Source organism: Dromiciops gliroides, chromosome 4 (assembly GCF_019393635.1).
Source record: "Dromiciops gliroides isolate mDroGli1 chromosome 4, mDroGli1.pri, whole genome shotgun sequence".
In the NCBI taxonomy this organism is placed as follows: Eukaryota; Metazoa; Chordata; class Mammalia; order Microbiotheria; family Microbiotheriidae; genus Dromiciops; species Dromiciops gliroides.
In genome coordinates this window covers 450636218-450653084 of record NC_057864.1, presented here as the reverse complement: position 1 = coordinate 450653084, position 16867 = coordinate 450636218, and the positions used below count along the sequence as shown (strand labels likewise).

General features: G+C 49.9%; 2 protein-coding genes across 2 annotated transcripts in view; one reads left to right on the top strand and one right to left on the bottom strand.

The window, feature by feature from the left end:
• Positions 1–2182: 2182 nt before the first annotated feature.
• POLR3C (RNA polymerase III subunit C) lies at positions 2183–11970 on the bottom strand. Its single transcript, XM_043999421.1, has 14 exons — positions 11245–11970; positions 9194–9449; positions 8927–9115; positions 8548–8636; positions 8203–8307; positions 7978–8070; positions 7187–7267; positions 6933–6984; positions 6208–6268; positions 5430–5580; positions 3462–3563; positions 3306–3355; positions 2690–2839; positions 2183–2316 (listed from the first exon to the last, which is right to left on the bottom strand). Exons 1-14 carry the CDS (start codon positions 11389–11391, stop codon positions 2235–2237), a joined length of 1608 nt encoding a protein of 535 aa, XP_043855356.1. The 5' UTR covers positions 11392–11970; the 3' UTR covers positions 2183–2234.
• A 409-nt stretch (positions 11971–12379) lies between these two features.
• RNF115 (ring finger protein 115) overlaps positions 12380–16867 on the top strand; it is a 52279-nt gene continuing 47791 nt past the window's right edge. Inside the window, exon 1 of the mRNA XM_044004632.1 lies at positions 12380–12544. Coding sequence (XP_043860567.1) covers positions 12443–12544 — 102 coding nt within the window. The 5' untranslated portion in view covers positions 12380–12442. The remainder of the gene's footprint in view (positions 12545–16867) is intronic.

Here is a 16867-nt window from a genome sequence, read left to right as displayed (position 1 = left end):
CAAAAAGAAGCCTGCCAAGGAACCAGTGTGTGCATTACACATGTGTGCACACATCAGTTTAAACTGGAAGGGACGTTAGAGACCATGTACATGTTGAGTTGTTTTGTTTTGTTTTGTTTTTTAGTGAGGCAATTGGGGTTAAGTGACTTGCCCAGGGTCACACAGCTAGTAAGTGTTATGTGTCTGAGGCCAGATTTGAACTCAGGTCCTCCTGACTCCAGGGCCGGTGCTCTATCCACTGCACCACCTAGCTGCCCCTCATGTTGAGTTGTGTTTGACTTCATGACCCCATTTAGAGTTTTCTTGAAAATACGGGAGTAGTTTGACATTCTTTTTCCAGCTCATTTGACAGATGATGAAACTGAGGCAAACAGGGTTGTGATTTACCCAGGGTCATACAGCTAGTACTTCCTGACTTGTGGTACCCAACTTACTTATTCTTGTAAAATAAATAAGGGATAGGTATGCTAGGGAGGCAGTGCATAGAGTGCCAGACCTGAAGTTAGGAAGATCAATTTCCTGAGTTCAGATCCAGCCTCAGACATTTACTTGCCCTGGGCAAGTCACTGAACTTTTTTTTTACCTCAGTTCCTCTTTTGTAAGATGAGCTGGAGAAGGCAATGGCAAACCACTCCAGCATCTTTGCACTTGGCATCTTTGCCAAGAAAACCCCAAATGAAGTAACAAAGAGTCAGATGTGACTGAAAAATGTCTAAACAACTAGAAAACAGGCTCAAGGTGTGACTTGCCTACAGTCAGGGTAGTGGCTAATTGACGAGCCAGGTCTCTGGGTTCCTGGCCTTTCCCTTATCCACGCTACTACTTCTAATCCCTTAAAAGTAGTACTGCACTGCCTGCTTCTCTAAATGTCTTCACATGCAGCATATCCCATTAGTTCCTCATATACTCGCTAAGGTTGGCAGAGCAGGTGACATTAGAGTTTCATGAATAAGGAAAATGAGGCCCTTAGGCTCACCTTTTGTTACCTACTGACTGAAGGGCAGACAAGGGCAGCAGCAGCTTTCAGATTCCTAATCTAATCCTATTCTTTTGATGCCAGGCTGCCTATCTTGCCTGTACCTCTCTGTACTTATATTGTGCTTGGAAAACCTCAGTTAACATTTATTAAGCACCCACTACATGTCAGGCTCTAAGCTAAGCCCTCAAAAGCCAGTCCCTGCTCTGGGGGAGGTGAGGGCTAATGTCTCATGTGAAGACAACACAAAAACTATTCATAAACAAGCTACAGACAGGATGAATTGGGAATAATCAACAGAGGGAAGGCACAAGGATTGAGGGGGTCAAGAAAGGCTCCCTGTAGGAAGGTAGGATTTTAGCTGGGGCTTGAAGGAAGCCAGGGGAGCAGGAGGCAGTATCACCTTCTCTGAAAAGCCATTGTTCCCTGTGGGGCTAGGGCTGACCTCTGGTTGGAAGCTGCATCTTCTTTTATCTTCCCCCTTTTGGGGCCTTTGGTCCTTCACTTTGAGGATTCAGCTCCAAGCCCAGGAGACATCATAATATTAGCTAATATTTATATAGCACTTCAAGGTTTGCAAAGTACTTCATATCTATTATCTCATTTGATTTTCAGAACAATGGTCAGGTGGACCCTATCGGTCAAATCTTCATTTTGCAGATGGGAAAATGAGGCCCCAGGGAGGCTAAATAATTGACCCAGGGTCACACAGCTAGTGTCTGAAATCAGGTTTGATTGATTCCAAGTCCAGTATCCTAACCACTTAGCTGCCTCCTAATGCACCAGTCGCTGCTGATCAAAGGCAGGAATGAAAGAAGCATGGAGCAGGATCCACTCTGCTGTGGGCCTGGGGATGAGGATGAACGATGGCACCTACAGGCAGAAGACAAGACTGGCAACCTTTCAGAGTTGGTGCCATTCCTGGGAGGCTGGGGCATGTGTGTGTGTGTGTGTGTGTGTGATAGCCCTCAGTGAAGGGGAGTAGTGGCTGTGCTGTCATCCTAACTCCAGGGGGCAGGCAACAACAGCTCGATGCCCAGGAGAAGGTGGTGGCATCAGTGGCTAGTGCCACAGAACATGTGCCTTTGTGCAAACCTTGGGTGAGCATGCTGAAGGTCATCAGTCCCTGATGGAGGGAGTACATGGGGCAGGGGAGGCTGGGAGGTGAGCCAGTGTAGGTGCATAACCAATGACACAACACATCCGTTCCTCGTCCTGCAGGAAGAACAGACCCATCACTCCTTTTATTCCCATTGAGTCAGGCTCTTTTCATGGTGCTCTCTGTGTATGACTCCAGCACAAAAATGGTTTCATCCACTTGGATCTCACTGGCGTCTAACCTGCAGAGAGATACAAGCATGTCTGAAAGGATTTGGCAGAGGGCACAGGGGCAGGGTGGATAGCAAGGCAGTGCTGCCTAGTGGGTAGAGGGTTGTGCTTGCAGTCACAGGACCTGGGTGTGAATCCTGCCTCTACCATTTCTGAGGCATATGACCACAGACAAGATTTATAACTTCTTTGGGCCTTGGTTTTCTCATATGCAAAATGAGGGACAGTCCAAGGCACTGACCTGACCCTATGAGGGGTGTGGTGAGGATCAAGTAGGGAAACAGAGGTTAAAGCATTTCCAAGGCCAGAGCGTCTGAAAATCTAACTATGATCATGTGTGGCCATGAAGAACAAATCAAGTCTCCTTCAGAGAGAGCCACTCACTTGTTGACGTTGCGTTTTAGACTCTCCAGCTGCTGGCGTTCAGGTGCCGTGATCATCTCCTCGATCTCCTGGAGCTGGGCCTCTTCGGCCCCCGTGGCCTGCATGGACGCGAGGATGGCCTCCACCCGCTGGGACTTCTCCAGTAGCCGCCTGCAGGCATGAAGGGCGCCACAGAGACATGACCGACCACCCACTGGGGGTGCTATGCCTGGCTTGGTATGCAAAACCCCCACCCTGAATGTGCCCGCTTCCAGGAAACCCTTCCACAAACCACCTGGGGATGGAGAGCACCCTCAGGCGTGCCTGCACATGAGGGATTTATACAGAAATGTCCTGTTTGTACATTTCACGTGAAGTTTGAAGGGAACATTATTTCTCCAGTTACAGCCTATCCCTGCATGCTGGCCAGAGCGGCTGCTAGGAAGGGGACCTATGCTTCCCCACCAGGACCCTGGGGTTCAGGAGCCCCAGTCACGCACAGCTGGCTCTTTGAAGCTGCATTTTCCTTTTCCTTCCATCCACTGTTTTCTCAACCCTCCCCCCTCTCAGAGCTGTGACAGTCACTTTGTAGTGTGAACCCAGGACCATGGGGACCAGGAACTAAAAGGCCACTCACTTGTTCTCTTTGGTCTCAAACTGCCGCCTTTCTATCAGGTTGGCGATGCTCTGGGAAGAGAAGAGAGACACCCTGTACCAGCCCAGCCCAGCAGCAGTTTGGGAGGAGAAGGGTGAAACAAGGGGCACCCCAGTGCGGGACACTGCGGGCAGGTACCTTGTAGCAGCGGCGCAGCAGCATGCGAGCGGCAGACAGGGAATTAACCGTATACAGGTAGAAGGTCCGAGAGGGCGCATGGTCTGGTGTTTTGGGGATCTCCTGTTGGTAGAGAAGGCACAACAGTCATCCTGGCACCCATGGTGTTTGCTTTCTCATCACTTATCTGGTCCTTGGGTTAGAGGCAGCAGTTACCTGGGCCAATATCCTTCACTCACTCATTTCTCTGTCTCATTTGTGACCGTCACCAATGCGGAAGGCGCTCCCCACCAGGAGTGCTCAGCAGTGCAGGTCAGCCCCCTCCTGGCCACTTACTTTGAGAGTGGCCCATAGACTCTGCACGGTCAGTGGGTGCCAGAGGCAGGACTTGAACACAGATCTTCCTGGCTTTGAGGCCCACTCTTTGTCCACCACACCACACCACACCGCCTTCCCAGGCTTCATACATACACCATATTTCCCTTGATTCATGCCACAATCCAGTGATACTGGCCTTCTGGCTAGCCCTGGTACTAGACACTCATTTCCTGATTCTGTGCATTTTTTTTTTTTTTTTTTGCAAAGCAATGAGGGTTAAGTGACTTGCCCAGGGTCACACAGCTAGTAGGTGTCAAGTGTCTGAGGTTGGACTTGAACTCGGGTACTCCTGAATCCAGGGCCGGTGCTTTATCCACTGCGCCACCTAGCTGCCCCCGCTGATTCTGTGTATTTTTACTGGCTGTCCTCCAAATAAGAGCTGGAATGCTCTCCTTCCTCACCTCCACCTCCAGCCTCCTCCTTCCTCACCTCTTCCAGGTCTCCTTCGTCTTTAACCTCCAATTCCTGGCCTCCTTCTTCCTCACCTCCACCCCCCCTCCTCTTCCTCACCTCCACCCCCTGGCCTCCCTCTTCCTCACCTCTACCCCCCAGCCTCCTCCTTCCCCACACTTCTATCCCTGGCCTCCTTCCTCACCTCCACCCCCCCCCAGCCTCCCTCTTCCTCACCTCTACCCCCCAGCCTCCTCCTTCCCCACACCTCTATCCCTGGCTTCCTTCTTCACCTCCACCCCCTAGCCTCCCTCTTCCTCACCTCTACCTCTGGCGTCCTTCATCCTCACCTCTATCCCCAGCCTCCTCCTTCCCCACACCTCTATCCCTGGCTTCCTTCCTCACCTCCACCCCTGGCCTCCTTCTTCCTCACCTCTACCTCTGGCGTCCTTCATCCTTACCTCTATCCCCAGCCTCCTCCTTTCCCACCTCTATCCCCGGCCTCCTCCTTTCCCACCTCTATCCCTGGCCTCCTTCCTCACCTCTACCCCCCAGCCTCTCTCTTCCTCACCTCTATCCCTGGCCTCCTTCCTCACCTCCAACCCCTAGCCTCCTTCTTCCTCACCTCTTCCAGGTCTCCTTCATCCTCACCTCCACCTCCTGGCCTCTTTCATTTCTCAGCTAAAATCCAAGCCTTTGCAAGCAGGCTTTCCCAGCCCCCTTTTCTGCTAGTGCCTCCTCTTTGGAGCTCAGCTGCACTGGTCCTGTGACCACTCTGTGTGCCTGTGCTTTGTGTGCATGTTGTCTCCCTGACTTTCCACGGAGCTCCCTGGAGGGAGGCCTGGCTGTTTCCTTTCTGTGTATGCCCAGAGCTTCCAGACACAATACTCGGCACTCAGTACAGTGCTTACTAAATGCTTGTTGACTGACAGAGCATGAGCTTTCTGGGGACAGCCCGTGCCTCCTCCTCCTCCCATCCCAGGGCCTGCCACACAGTCCTCCATAGGATGGAGCCTCAATATACTGCTGACTGACAACCCCAGGGAACCTCCCCCCTCCGATGGCTTGTCCTGTGACTTCTCCTCTCAGACCTCAGGGGAAGGAGCTTGGTAAGTCCTGGCAGAGGCGCCGCTGGGGCCGTGCTCTCTGGGGCTCACCCCTCAGGTTTCTTCACCTGTGCTGCGCCCCTGTTTGGCAGAGCAATCATCATGCGCTGGTTACCTGTAAGGAGATGAGGTTTTCCGACAGCAGCTTGTACAGCATGTCCTTTGCTTCTTTAGCGGGAATCATGGCAAAATCTTCCACCTGTTTCTGCTCCAGGTGCTTTTTCCGCAAAACCAGCCGGAATATCCTGGCACAGCGAGACCCAAATCTGGAAGAGGGCGGAAGAGCCAAAGCTAGGAGACCTTGGGGCCAGCCCTGCCTCCCCGCAGCGGGCAGGGGCTGCCACTCGTTCTCAGTGTGGCTGTTCTGTTTTTTTTTTTTTTTTTCCTTATTTTTTTGCAGGGCAATGGGGGTTAAGTGACTTGCCCAGGGTCACACAGCTAGTATGTGTCAAGTGTCTGAGGCCGGATTTGAACTCAGGTACTCCTGAATCCAAGGTCGGTGCTTTATCCACTGCGCCACCTAGCTGCCCCGGCTGTTCTGTTTTAGTAAGAGTGGAGAGCAGGGAAGGCATGGTCCTTCCCAGCTCCAGAAGATCTGCCGATGGTCGCTTGGGAAACAGATGCTAAGCCAGTGACCAGACTGGAGGCATGTAAATTGGTGTCAGAGAACTGGGATTTCTGTTTGGGTTCAGGGGAAAGATCCCCACCCAGCCCATGATTATGCAGCAAGGTGTGTGCAAAGAACTGGCCCCGACTGCTAACATGACTCTCAGGTTCCTTTTTGCTTACCAGGGGGCCCAGGAATAAACATCACCTGTAGGGGGAAGGAGGGACAGGAAAAAGAAGAGGGTGACAGCGTTCCTCTGTTCCCAAACACAGACAGGACATCTCACCTTTCCTGCACGATGGACTCCAGCGTTGCCATGGCCAGTGATGCCAATGCCTTGTGGAGGTCTGGGTGGGGAGCGTTAAGGTTACTGAGCTAGCTTAGGCCTTGTGTGGCCCTGGAGAGAGCCTGGGACTGGCTGTGTGTGTGCATGTGTGTGTTCTGGGAACGGGGCACTGGACCAGTCACTTGTCATTTCGTTCCCAAGACTATGGGAAATAGGATTTGGGATCTCAAGTGAGGGGGCTGTGAACAGTCCATTTTGTGATTTTGCTCATGTTGTGTGAGTGTGGTAAAGCCCTGGTTCAAGGGAATCCTCACTGACTGGGTGTTCTTAACAGTACATTTAAAAAAAAAAGACTAGGCCTTAACTAGAAAAGTCTTTTATGTTTTGCTTTGGTTGAAAATCTTTCTTAAGTTCCCAGTGTATTGTGTATTGCAGTCATTCTTGGATGATTTAGAGTCTTGTGGTACTTCATTATGAAGCTAAGTAGAGAACATGGCAAAGTCTCTGCTGACCCCAGGACTCATGTGAGAAGCCGCTCTTTGGGGAATAATTCTGGCTATCAGGTTATTTTCCTGTTATTACTCTTTAAAGAAAAATTCAGTGTGCAGAAAAAAATTCCAGATTCAGTGTTCTAGTTAATTGTGTCTCTTTCTGAATCCCAAGGGAAGGGACCACATCTGGTTAACCAGGACTGCCTAGTCTATGCATCTGCGTCGGAAGGATACTGATGACATACATTCCTCCGCCACTGTCGCCTGACTTGCCGACGAACTCCAGCTGTGGGAGAGAAGGGACTGAACCTTTTGGAGAGCCCCCAACCGCATCATATGGAGCAAGGGTGCTCAGAGGCTTTGGGCAGGCAACCCTATTAGAACAGGTTCAAGTGGAAGGAAGCCCAGGATTGGTGGAGAATGGCACCAGATGTCAAGGGCAGAAATGCTTCAGGTGAAAAATATTTATAGGGAAAAGTCAGACTTACTGGGTCATCTGCCAGCAGAGTCAGATACTGATCAAGGACTTGCTTAGAGATGTTATATCCAACGGGGAGAGATCTGAAGATCTGGAGGGCAACAAAGAGTAGCTGGTAGGTTTGTGTTCTTAGGAATCACTGGCGTTAAGATAATGATGCCCTGAAGAGACAGAGTGAACAGCCAGGCCCACAGAGATCTCAAAGGGAAGTCCCTTGTGTAGAAGGAGGGGAAAAAGGCAAGGCTGTGGGCTATTCAAAGTTGTAGGCTGGAACGCCAAGGACTTAACCTGTAACCTATCTCGTTAGTTATGGTTTCTCATATGATTTACAAACATTTCCCACCCTGATCTCAGTATCTGCCTTCTTGTCTGTCTCTCTTCACCCACTCATCTCATCAGCCTGGCCAAACTGCTGTGCCCCTTGGCTCAGGCAGCACCCCCATCCCAAAAGTGCTCCTCCCTCACCTGTGCCCCTTGGCATCCTTAGCTTCCTCCCAAGCACGGTTCAGGTGCCTTTCTAGGTCTCTTCTTTTCTGAGTTTGCCCTCCCTCTCCAAGGTATTTTGTACAGCTATAGTGCAGCTTTAAGGTTTAGTAGCTTTGATTTATTTAATATCCTTTGTTTTACTTCCCTGTGAACAGAATGCCTCCAGGGCAGAAGGGACACTACTTCAGGGCAGGAATAACTTCATCTTATCTTTGTACAGCAGGTTTGGCACTACCATAGATCCCCACACAAAATAGGTGCTTAATCCAAGGAAAAGAAGCTGCTGTAAGACAATGGCAGAACTAAGGCACTCACCTCATTCGAAGACAGGGGCTGGGTAAAGGGAGCACAGGAGGAAGTGGTGATCTCACTCATTCGGAGCATGGTCCGAACAATCTCGCTGCTGGTCTGTTGGAACATGATCTGACATTCAGAATTCCCCCCTAACATCCTTTGGGCTCAGGCCTGGCACCAGAAGTCACAAGCAGCAAATACTGATGGAGTGTTTCTCCTGCCCACTCACCCGTCCACTTCAGATACCTGATCCATTCTGTTGGCCACTGCGCTCACAATAGACTGGTCCCGGAAATGCTGGTGGAATCTGTCAAGGTTGGCTTGCCAGTAAATGCCATCATCTGGAGTGGGCTGTGGGTGGAGAGGCAGAGTGAGGGACAGGGAACCAAGGAGGAGGGTTAGGCACAGGCATGAGTGGCACGAACCCCTTTCTAAGAGCACAGAAGGATCCTGGAAAGCGCACAGAGCCATCTGGGAATAGAACATTCTCTGTCGGTCTGCCCCTTCCAACAGTGCCCTGTGGTCAGTGATGGCCGGGCTCTCACTGTCTCTCATCTGAGTAGCACTGCCTTCCTTAGGAAGCACAATTACCTCTTTGCTCTCTGCTGTCTGTTTGGGCCGCTTAGGCCTGGGCTCCCCCACTGCATCGTCATCAGATGATCGTCTCCTCTTTCCTTTTCCTGCCAGACCAAGACAATTCAGTTATGGTCCCTCTGTGAGTGGAAGGGGCCCAAACACAAAGATGTGGGTGGCAGTCTCAGTCTCCTACAGACATGTGGCTACTTGGGGGGGAAAGTTGCAGAGCCCCAGAAAATGGAAGACGACTTTCACCAGGTGACCAACAGGGAAAGGTGCTGGGAAGAGTTAAGTCTCAGCTCCAAGGGAAAAGGAGACACTTTCTGATAGGGTGAGGGAATACGTACATCCAATGCGGCAAAAGTCCTGATATGTTTGGCAGGAGACTCCTTACCTATAAGGTTCAATTTGGGAACCAGGTACATGTCCTTCTCATTAATGCTGAGTGTCGGGGCAGGCGGTGGTGGCTGAGCATCGGCACTTTCTGGGGTATCAGGAACAAGGGGACATCGCTGTACAAAATGTGTGTCTGCTAAACGGCAAAATGTGCTAGATACCTCTGAGTAGTCCATGGTTTTCCCATCTGTACGAGAGACAGTAAAGAGCAGATGGGCTGGGCTGTGATGGCTGAGGCTCCATAGCCAGACCAGTGATGACTTACCCTCCATGGTCTCAGTGAGTCGGTCGGCCACCTTCTTCACCACGGCTGACATGGTCATCTTCCCGTTGAGCAGCAGTTCCTCAACAATCAGTTCTCCCGTGTCACTGTACAAAGTCTTGGCTGTATAGATGTAGCGGGGATACCTGAGGATGCGCAGAATCCGGCTGCAGTGGGCCTCATATTCCACAATCCCCCGTTTGTGTATCTGGTACGTCACCAGGTTATGTTGGATAAGGACACAAAGGGCCTTTTTTACCTAGGCAGGCCCAAGAGAGAACAGGAAGAGCTGATCACACTTCTAGTATTCCCGAAAGGCCACACATGGAGCAGTGGATATGTGCCAGACAAAAAACACTTACTCGGTGCTACCACATGCCAAGCAAGTGCTGTGCTGAGCACTGAAGATACAAAGAAAGGTGTTTAGGGTGGGGGTGAGGGTGGCAGTGGTGGTGATAAGATGTACCTAAAGAAGTACACACAAGACACACAGAGTGGATGGTCAATAAAATTAAGGGAAGGCTCTAGCAGACTGGGGAAGGGAGTGAAGAGAGAAGACTGGGGATGGGCTTCCTGCACTGGAGCTGAGTCCAGGGATTCAGAGAGACAGAGGTGAGAAGAGAAAGCATGTCTGATTTACTAGCGATATGACCTAGCAGGTGTCAACCCAAGTCTTAGTTTTCTCTGTCAAATGGGCCTAATAATACCTTTAGCAACTTCTTCCCAAGGATGTTGTGAAGTTGAAGAGAGCACTTTGCAAACTTAGACTTTCAAGAATTTCAGCAGTGATTTGCTAGGAAAGCCCCGCTCTCCTTTTGCCAGGACATTTCCTGACAATACCAAAAGTAAAAATAGAAAACGTTCCCATCACAGGACTGTCCTTTGATCCCTTCCCTTTAAAGCATTCTCCCCATATCATCTTTTCTTATGTCAGTAGTTCTCAAAGTGTAGTCTAGGTACCCTTAGAGGTCCTGAGACCCTTGGCGGGGAGAGGTGTGTCTCTGAGGTCAAAACTATTTTCAAAATAATACTGAGATGTTTTAATTTTGAAATCACTAAATATCAATAGATATTCAAAGCTTGGGGGTGGGAGGAGTTCCCCATAATTTTTAAGAGTGTTAATTGGTCCTGGGCCTAAAAAGTTTTGAGAATTGCAGGCTAAAATTATACCCATTCTCACAGTGAATAAGGTGCAGATTAGGATTGAGAGGCAGTCTGGTATAGTGCTAAAAGGGCCAGATTTAGACAAAGAAGTGCTAGGTCTACATCCTTGGTTTTATCACTTAGAACCCCAAGGAATTTGGGAAGCTCATTTAATCTCTCTGGCCCTCACTTTCCTCATCTGTACAATAAAGAAGTTGGAATAAATAACTCCTAAGGACCCTTCCAGCTATAGAACCATAATCCTCTGACATATTCTCATTTCCCACCTGGCTGCTCTCAATTTGGAATTCTCTGACTTTTCTATCATGCTTCCAAGTAAACATCACTGGGAAATCTTACAAGATCCAATCAGCCTTGGTACTCAGCACCCTTTGTCCCTCTTTTGGAAGGTAGAGCCACCTTCTCCTCCTCCACTTCCATTTAAGAAGGGGAGGCAGCTCATTTTGGACTTCTCCACCCTCTCCCCCTCCCTCCACCACTTCAGATTTCTTTTGTGTGTGGTCTTCTCCGATTAGATTTTTTTTTTAATGAAGCAATTGGGGTTAAGTGACTTGCCCAGGGTCACACAGCTAGTAAGCCTGTCAAGTATCTGAGGCCAGATCTGAACTCAGGTCCTCCTGAATCCAGGGACGGTGCTCTATCCACTGCACCACCTAGCTGCCCCCTCCGATTAGATTTTAAGCTCCCTGAGGGCAGGGCCTGTCATTCTTTTCTTTTTCCTATTTGCATCACCAGCGCTTAATACAGTGCCCAGCACACAAGAAGCTGCTTAATAAATATTATTATTGACTATCAAGGGTGATCAGGGGTGCTCATGGAAGTCAAGTCCCCTTCCAACAAGACTTCATTTAGTTCCCGAGTAGGGCAAAGCAGGTATTTTGCCGACTTACCTGATCTAGCGATGTCCCGGTGTCGTGGACGATCGCTCTCAATGGTTGGCTGCCTGTCCTGATAAGATGAGTTCCAATTTTATCCACTATCTCTCCAAAATGCTCTTGGAGCAGCAAGGAACATAGTTTAATTTCTGCCTGAGTCATGGTGCTATGAAGTCCCAATACTGGGAAACTAGACCTAATGATTAAAATTAAAAATGTTTTTAAAAAAAGTGTCTGTTGCCTCTCCCTAATGGAAGTTGAGAAGATCTCCCAAATGACAAGAAAGGCAGAAGCCAAAGAAAAAGTTAAATGATGGAAGAAGGCTTTCCTTTAAGGTACGGTTTGATCTGATGCTGGAACGTCCGGGTGCGGCGGACACCTCGGCTCCGGCCTCGGGAGTGCCTGCTCACACCCCGATCTCTTGGCTCATCCAAGGCCCATCCCTGGCTCCGCTCCCAAGCCCATTCGACTGTAAGCTCCTTGATGGCAGGCACTGTCTTTCGCCTCTTTTTGTTATCTCTGCGCCTACCAAAGCGCCTGGCAAAGAGTAGGTGCTTAGCGGATGTTTATCTAATAGATCTTAGTTGAACTGCTTCCATTTATCTCCTTCACGGTACCCCCTTGTCTCCAGAGGCCCCCAACTTCGGGGAACGTTTTCCAGTCCAGTCTCCGCTTCTGGCTCCGACCCCGGAACCCTGCTGCTAACAATCACGATTCTGTCCTCCCCGATATCACGCCGGAGACCACACGAACAGAACTCTTCCGCGCGGCCCACAACTCCTTCCGGGGTCGCAAGGGGTCGCACGTCCCTTCCGCCCCCGAGGGCGGGGGCTGCGCAGGAAGGGATAAAGAGTATGCCGCTTTACACGCCCTCCCTGTTCTTCGCGATTTCCGGGCAGACGCGTCCCTTATTCTCGCTGGCCCTCAGGAGGACTGACGTTTGGGAGCCGTCGGGCTCAGGGGCTAGCGGGAGGCGCCGCTCTCCTGGCCGCGCCGGAAGGGCCTCTCTTTCCCTCGCCTCGTTGGTTGAGGGCTTGGGGAGGGGTTTGGCCGCCGGCGGCGCGTCCGTCTCGCTGGTGCCCCGGCGGAGTCACGTGACGCGGGCCGCTGGTGCTGCCGGCTCCGGCTGGGGAGGAGGAGGAGGCGGAGGAGGAGGAGGACCGGGCTGTGGCAGCGGGCGGGAGGGCGGCCGGCCGGACGGGCACGGGAGAAGATGGCGGAGGCCTCGGCGGCGGGTGCGGGCGCGGGTGCCGCCGTCCCTCCACACCGCTTCTTTTGCCACTGCTGCAAGGGCGAGGTCAGCCCCAAGCTACCGGTAAGAGACCCGCCCCCCGCCCCCCACCCTGGGGCTCCCACGGGGAGGTCCCTCGCCCCTGGCCCCCCGGCTCCCCAGCCGGGGGACCCGACCCCTACTCGCCTTCCTTTTCCCGAACCCTTCCTTGCTCTGCCGGGGTAGAGGGTCCCTCGCCTCCTCTCTCCTCTCCCCGCCAGCCCCTTCCCTGCCCTTGGACCCCCTCCTCCCGTGATAGCCCTTGGCCCTGGGGAGCCCCCTGCCTCCTTCCCCTCCGGGCCCCATTCTGGGGATCAGTATTCGAGCCCGCCCCTTCTCCCTGGGCTTCGTCCTTTCGCTTTTCTTCTCCACTTTATTCCGTCTTCCCTCCCCCTCCCTCCCCCCCCCCCAGCCACACCGATGTCCTCCTCTTTCCCCCCACCGGGCGAGGTTGGCTGAGCCCCGGGCTCCCTGGGGGTGGTGTTCGGGGGAGGTGCAGGGATGAACCGAGATGTTCCGGAGAGCCCCGGGTGCCCTCGTGATAAGTGAAGGAGCCAGAGTCCCTCCGTAGCCCGGGAAGGGCTGGATTATCAGACGGGGTGGTTCAGCCTGATGTAAAAATCTTGGTCCTGGGATCAGTGATCTCTCTAGTATCACCATTCCCCCCCCCCCCCCGCCCTTATTTAAAAAAAAAAGTGCTGCAGGAGCAGAATGTAGGCTACTGCATCCTCTGACGTACAGCTGGTGTTCACCTGTTTCTGCTGAACTCCCTCTTTGTCCTCCGAAGGGTAGTGCCGGACTGGTGAGGGAAGCATTCCTGGGGCGAGCTGGCCCCCCGAGCCGCGGACCACTGGGGGACTGGTGTTTGGTGAGGGCCACCCCAGAAACACTCACCTTGCCAAGACATTTTCTCTGGAATAGGCTTGTTCCTTTGCTTCAACATTGCCCATGTTCTTTCCAGGTACATACAGTGTTAAGGGCAGCCGCAAACCCAGTTACATCTACAAGTACTGTTTGCAAAGCGCAGATGAGTTCTGCTAGTGTGAGCGAGGCCTTTTGGAATCAGGTTTAAATTGGGACTCTCTAAGATACATCTGTTCATGTCCTATAAGACCTGGGAAACAGAATTCCTAGTGACAACACTGTGCAGTGAAGTGTCTGGCTCATAAGTGCCTATATCAGGCCTTACTCCCTGACTCTGAATTTAATTTAGAAGTTCTTGAATTTGTTTTCTTCTACTCTTTTTCCCCCCACCCTCTAAATCCATCTTCAGTTTCATCTCTGCTGCTTGTTCTTGGTTGCTGACTTGGCAGTTTTCCCACAGTGTTTCAACTCCTCTGGGAAGACAGTTGTGTCTTGGTCTCCTTGTCCAGCAGATATGGAAACCTTCATGGACTTCAGGGTCAGTGTGGAGAGGAAATCTCGACCCTGGCTGGGCTTGTGTGGCTTGTGTGGCTCTGTGGAGTATCGCAGCCTCAGCTCTGTTCAGATCTTTAAGCTCCTGTTCTCCATTTTACCATCTAAGACCAAAGCAGAAAAACTCGGAGAAATTTTTATTCCTTTGCCCTTTCCCTGCTTGTTCCTTAGTACAGACTCCCCATTTTGAATATTTTTACAGGGTTTTCTGAAGCCTCAGTAGAAATAACAGTGTTATGCAGAGTACCATTTGCTGGGTGAAGCCCCCAGACCCTTTGAGCTTTGGCATACTCTGTTTGGGTGGGGTAGGCCTCACTTTACCATAATGTACTTATTATGGTGCCTGCTATGACTATACAAAGCCTAGGCACTGTGGGGAATACGGAGAAGTATTAGACATAGCCCCAGTCGTCAAGGAACTTAGAAGGTGGTTAAGGAGAGCAATCTTGGCTGTATTTGTGTATGCCTTAGCAAATCCTGTCTTCCATTGTTTTTTTGTTTGTTTGGGGGCAGGGCAATGAGGGTTAAGTGACTTGCCCAAGGTCACACAGCTAGAGTCAAGTGTCTGAGGTCAGATTTGAACTCAGGTCCTCCCGAATCCAGGGCCAGTGCTTTATCCACTTTGCCACCTAGCTGCCCCTTCCATTGTTAAGTATGAGTAAATGTTGCCTGACAATGAGTGCCAAAGGAATTAGGAGAGGAAAAACTAGTTTTGAGCTGGGGTTGTGAAGGAAGGCTTCATTCATAGAAGTGATAGGGCTTGAATTGAGTTTTGAAGGATAAGGAAGAATCAGACCTTTCTGGTCTTTCTGGTGAGGAGGGTGTTCCAGGTGAGGGGAAATGCTGTATACACAGGTGGGAATGCATAAGGCATATTTGGGTTTGGTCATCTATAACTATCTTTGCTTTCCTTAGATTCTCTTTTACCTTCTTGGAATCTTGAGTAGGATAAACTGAGCCATAGGTGGTTGTTTAGAAGACAGTAGGCTGGTTTGGGTTTGTGGTTTAGTTGCTATATTTATTGATGAGCCTCACTATATTCTAGGGTCAAAAACTAGGCATTTTAGGGGTTTCTAACCTCTTGAAAAGAGATACCAAACCAGAGAGTGCCTGGATCTCTGTCATCTAACTCCAAAGTACATGATGGGTCAATAGCATCATTTTCATAAACATAGAAAAGGACAGGGATGGGGACCAGATTTGCAACGTTGGCTCCAGTGCAGGTCAGCAACTTCTCTGAAGCTCCTCTGTGTGGTCTCACTGCCTGTGGCATGAGGCAGTGGTGTGATTTGTGTGGGCTCACATAACTAAGATGTGCTATGTGGAAGACTTGAACCTGAACCCGCTTCTTCCTCGCTTTGAAGCTGGCTCTGTCCACAGACAGATTAGCACTTAAAAAATATTGAATTTCTTTCACATATTTTTGGTGACCTTGAGCCACTATTATTATGCCCCTGGATGAATGAGGTAAACTCAGCTCAGCTTCACACGCATACAAGTTTTCTTTAGGGTTAGTTTGTCTTCCTACTGGGGAGCTGGACTGTTAGGTGACTGCAGCACCATCCCCCCCACAGATCTGCCCTCTCTGTGCACCAGGGACTCTATCAAATTTCCATTGGCCTTTAATGAGCGACTTGGGTAGGTTTTTTCCAGTGCTAGTAGATGGGACTGCCCCAGAGCTATGCTGTTTGTCATTTTGTCTGCTTAGCTCAAGAGTCACCGGATGAATGAACCAACTTTTACACATCTGCATTTTATCCCTTCTCTGTCTAGTCAGTAATGTCAGGTAATGCTATCTTTTAGATCTAAGGTTCAAAGCACTAGTGCATAATCCAGTTTCAGCTCATCTATTTGGACAGGAACTACAGAGAGTTTCTTGCAGATTTAGTTCATCTTGGTGTTCCTGAAGGTGTTTACAGGCATCCACAGTGGTGAATTATAGGACTTAACTCTGAAATTACACCTCTGTGCTTGGTCACCTTTTCTCATCATTAGTCTGTTTTCCCATCCTGAAAGATTCCCTGATAGCACTTTAATGGCTCTATCGAAAGAGAAAGTTGTTCTGGCTCTGTGCTCACTCAGCGCACAGAATGTTGAGGGGTTTGCTGCACAGGTAGGCTGAAGCTTAGTACAGCTTAGTCTCTTAAAGTAACCCCTTCACCCTGTGTCCTTTGTGTAGATGCTTTTGGTTCAGATCCACCACTGCTGAGAACAAGAATTCATTTTGAAAGCAGAGTATAACAGACACAATCACAGATAAATTCTGAAGGGGATTTCAGAACTAAAAGTGAAATTACCTTCAGTGGTTCTGGCAGCACATTTTGCTTCTCATTTGCTTCTCGACTTCAGGAGAGACCACATTGTTACAGCACGTTCTTTTTCTAAGTAGAAACATTTTCCTACTTAAATAGGATGAAGTTATGATGAAGTTACTTAGTTGTAATCCTAGAATTTAAAATATATTTTCAATAAGAGATTTTGATTGTGGAGCCTAAAGATCTAGGATTTCAAGTACTTTTAATGCTGAAAAGAAATTCAGCAGCAATGACAAAAGAAACCCAACATTTGCCTCACTGTCGTAACCATCAAAGTGACAAAATAAATTAGGGACCTTTTTTACCTTATTACTCATGGATCTCAGAGCCCTTTACAGATCACAACAAGAATTTTGACCTTATGTGAGAATCATCTTTTATATAAGAAGCACAATTTTGTGGAACTTAGGTGAGATTTTTGGCATTACCTGGCTACCATATTGGACCCATTTGAAGATCATCCTCAGAACGATATTGTCCAGGATGGCACTGTTCTAGGTAGCAGCTGATTTGAGTAATTTGAAGAATGATGAGAGTTGTGATTGAGTAGTTTGAAGGGTGATGAGAGTTGTAGAGTACTTTTATAATAACTAGTACAGAAAAACCTTGGCCATAACAAACCACAAGGGAATATGCT

Bases quoted from the DNA above. Each gene is read 5' to 3' on its own strand.
- POLR3C (XM_043999421.1), bottom strand. From the start codon at position 11,391: ATGACTCAGGCAGAAATTAAACTATGTTCCTTGCTGCTCCAAGAGCAT. The intron at 8,308-8,547 runs GTAATTGTGCTT...CTCCACCCACAG, and splicing joins AGACAGCAGAGAGCAAAGAG to CCCACTCCAGATGATGGCAT. The intron at 6,985-7,186 runs GTAAGTCTGACT...TCTCTCCCACAG, and splicing joins CTCTGCTGGCAGATGACCCA to CTGGAGTTCGTCGGCAAGTC.